Source organism: Setaria italica, chromosome VI (assembly GCF_000263155.2).
Source record: "Setaria italica strain Yugu1 chromosome VI, Setaria_italica_v2.0, whole genome shotgun sequence".
Lineage (NCBI taxonomy): Eukaryota > Viridiplantae > Streptophyta > Magnoliopsida > Poales > Poaceae > Setaria > Setaria italica.
The window spans coordinates 23123440-23126814 of NC_028455.1; the positions used below are offsets into that span (position 1 = coordinate 23123440).

General features: G+C 52.4%; 1 protein-coding gene across 1 annotated transcript; it reads right to left on the reverse strand.

Annotated features, from left to right (window-relative positions):
• Window positions 1-1542: 1542 nt before the first annotated feature.
• On the reverse strand, window positions 1543-2897 carry LOC101760869 (protein RAFTIN 1A). Its single transcript, XM_004973275.4, has 2 exons — window positions 2739-2897; window positions 1543-2634 (listed from the first exon to the last, which is right to left on the reverse strand). The coding sequence occupies exons 1-2, from the start codon at window positions 2781-2783 to the stop codon at window positions 1870-1872; spliced, it is 810 nt and encodes a 269-aa protein (XP_004973332.1). The 5' UTR covers window positions 2784-2897; the 3' UTR covers window positions 1543-1869.
• Between the last annotated feature and the right edge of the window lie 478 nt (window positions 2898-3375).

Sequence of the window (3375 nt, forward strand, 5' to 3'; positions counted from 1 at the left end):
ATACATACAACCATCCTGCAAAACAGAGTTAGGCATCCTAACGTTCCAAACTTCGGAGGCCCGAAACTCCATCTTCCAAGCCGAATTTGGAAAACCTAATTTCGCCGAAAACGGCGAAGCGGTTGAATTTCATGTGTAACTTTTTCTGTAGATCAATTTTCATATAAAATTCGCCCCGATCCGAGATCGTACCGAAAAGTTATGGCTGATTTACCGAAGCATACGCATACGGCAAAAATCCCGACCCCGGCAGTAGATCCCATCTACTATTGCACATCTAATGCGCCTGGCGTATGACCCTGGATTTCGATTCGACCAATCATATTGATCTTCGCTCACTGCAACTGGATTTACGTGTATCACTTAACTCCGATGGCGGAAACCGACCGGTAGGAGTATGTCGTTACACTACCATTACAGCAAGGGCATGAAACCAGGACATAGATCAAACGGAAAACTCGCATATCTCCATATGCACACATCCCGAATCCAAAACTAAGCAGCTACGGCTCTGATACCACTGTTGGGATACGAGGTAGGCTACACTAGCGCAAATCAAAATTTCTACCGCGTATAACCAGGAAGAACTGCCGTATAAGGATCACGGGATTACCACTCGACGCACTACTGGTGCGGAAGATGTAGATATGCGTCGATGCAGTGAAGACGATCACGTAGTCGTACGTAGTCGATCAACATAGTCGTACGTAGTCGATCACGTCCAGTAGCTCCTCAGCAGCTCGTCCACGTGCAGCAAGATCGCATCCGGTGCCGCGGGTCGTCGTCGGCTCGTCGCGGCTCGTCGTGGCTCGTCGGCGGCTCGTCCAAGTGCTGCAGGCGCAACACCTCCAAGGTATCCACACGTGCAGGGAGGAAGCGTCGCAAGCCGGACTGCTAGATCCGTGAGTTGCAACAGGTGAGGGCGTGGGAGGCGCGGCAGGTGTGTTTCGCCAAAAGGTATAAACCCTAGGGCGCCCCCACCCCTCTATTTATAGAGGTTCCTGACGGGCCTCTAGGTCCGAGGCCCATTAGTAATTCTAAACCTAATTCAACTCGGATCAGATCCGAATTGGGCTTCCAGCCCCTTAAGTGTGTGACCATATGGGTTCGGATACGTATAGACATGGCCCGAGTACTCCTACTCGGCCCAATAGTCGGTAGCGGCCTCTAGCAAGACGTGCCAACTCCTATACGCACACGAAGATCATATCAGACGAACCATCACAACATAATATACATGCTATTCCCTTTGCCTCACGATATTTGGTCTAGCTTCAAGCCGACCGCTCTTTCTCGATCCTGTGATTCGGAATCCCTTTGTAGGTTAACTCTTAACCGTACGTAGCATGGCCATGCATTTTTGGATCCGATCACTCGAGGGGCCCAGAGATATCACTCTCAATCAGAGAGGGGCAAATCCCATCTTGATTGACCATGTCTCATAGCATGCTTCTTGACAAGGAAATGTGAATTTCTCTGTGTGTGCAGAAAAAACCCTCAGGGAAATTCGGCACACACAAGGAAATTAATTCGGGTTTCCAGTAGTGTAATAACCCTGTATTTTTACATCAACACGACATACATAGATTTGAATAATTAAGTTTACACCTTTATTACAGACGACGCTGCACTGCTACTAGCAGCTAGGCACTGTGGAGATGTAGCTAGAGTAGAGAACATGCAAGGTGGCCGGCATGAGCCGATGAACGACGATGATACATTACGTAGACATGCATTATGCGCCCCCTTACGCTGCGACGATGGACCCCTGACGCTATGTCAGTGATGAATGATCACTGACGTGTGTTATTAGCAACCACATCACGTCGTGCGATAACGTTAATAACGTCAGAGGAACCACTTCATCCCTTACGCCGACGAGAGGCCAGCATATTTCTTGGCCCACAAGATGTGCCCGTACGGCAGGACGTGGCACACCGGCGGGCCGCCGGGCTTGGTGTCGAGGAACCTGAAGGCGACGTGATCCTTGTCCCACTCCGACGTGTCGGTGTGGCAGACGGAGAACAAGGTGACCTTGTCACCACCGGCGCCCTCCATCTCCACCTTGTACGCCCGGGCTGGGCCGGTGCTGTGGCACATGTACACGGTGTACGGGTACTCCTTCTGGTGGCACCCCACGAAGCTGGAGCCCCGGACGGGTTGCACGGCACGGATGGTGTACGGCTGCAGCGGCGACCCGGCGCGGGGCACCCTGGAGATCATCTCGGTGATGCTCCTGGTGCCGAGCACCCCCTGGGCACCCTCGACCAGGGCCTCCAGTGAGGTGGCGCAGAACTTGGCCTCCCACTCGAGGCCCGGGTCCTCGCACATGCCCAGCGTCTCCTCCATCTTGGCTGCCTGGGCGGAGCCCTCGGCGACGTTGAACTGGGCGAGGACACCCGGGAGGGCGGAGGAGGAGAAGGGGATGGCGTCGGCGATGTGGCGGGGGAGGAAGCCGAGCGGGGCGGTCACCGCCGCGGGGAACCGGAAGGGCAGGCTCTGGCGGACGCGCAGGGCCTCCTCGCGGAAGAAGACGGCCATCTTGGTGTCGGCGAGCTCCTCGGTGGCGCGTGCAGCGACGGAGGAAGCTGGAAGGCTGTACTTGTAGTAGAAAGCATGGCTCTGCTGTCCAACCTGAAACAACGTGACGTACAGAGATATTGAGTTTGCCCGTGCTTGTTCGTACACAGAAAGTCAGAAAAGATGCGTGCAGCAGGTGTGTGTTAGTGGATGCTTACCGCGAACAGGACGAGGAGAGCAGTGAGCATCGGTACGCGCGCCATTGGAGCTAATGGCCAGAAGAAGGAAGAATCCCGTTCCTGTGTTGGAATGAGGAGGCGTACAGGAAGAGGGTCGTATTTATAGGAGTCGTCGATGAAAGTTAAACGGAGTCATCATCTCTTCCTTCTGTGTGTATGATGTTGAGATATCTTTGAAGTCTGATTGGCCGTTGTCATCATGTATCCTTGGTGGCCTTGATGGGCAATGTTTGATTGGTGCAATATTTTTCTAGCATATTTTGTACAGATTTGTCAAGTCGGTGGGCTGTCGTTCTCGACTTCTCGTTAGTATAGCTGTCCATGTGTTGCACGAGATTGTGAAATGTCGAGACCGCTTGATAGTCTTATATCAAACTTATCATCAGCTACTAGTATTACGTACAATTATTGCATACTACGTGGTAGGAAGAAAGTTAGTAAAAAGAATGTCAATGCCCCCAGCCATAAGCACTACTCCAGAGGTTCATCACTGCCGGCTCCAAACCAGTCTTCACCGTCGGTTTGGATCCATCGTCTGACTTTCGGTAGTGATGGGGATACCCCATCACCGCTGGTTTTGGAACTGGCGGTGAAGGCCTATTAAAAAACAAAAAAA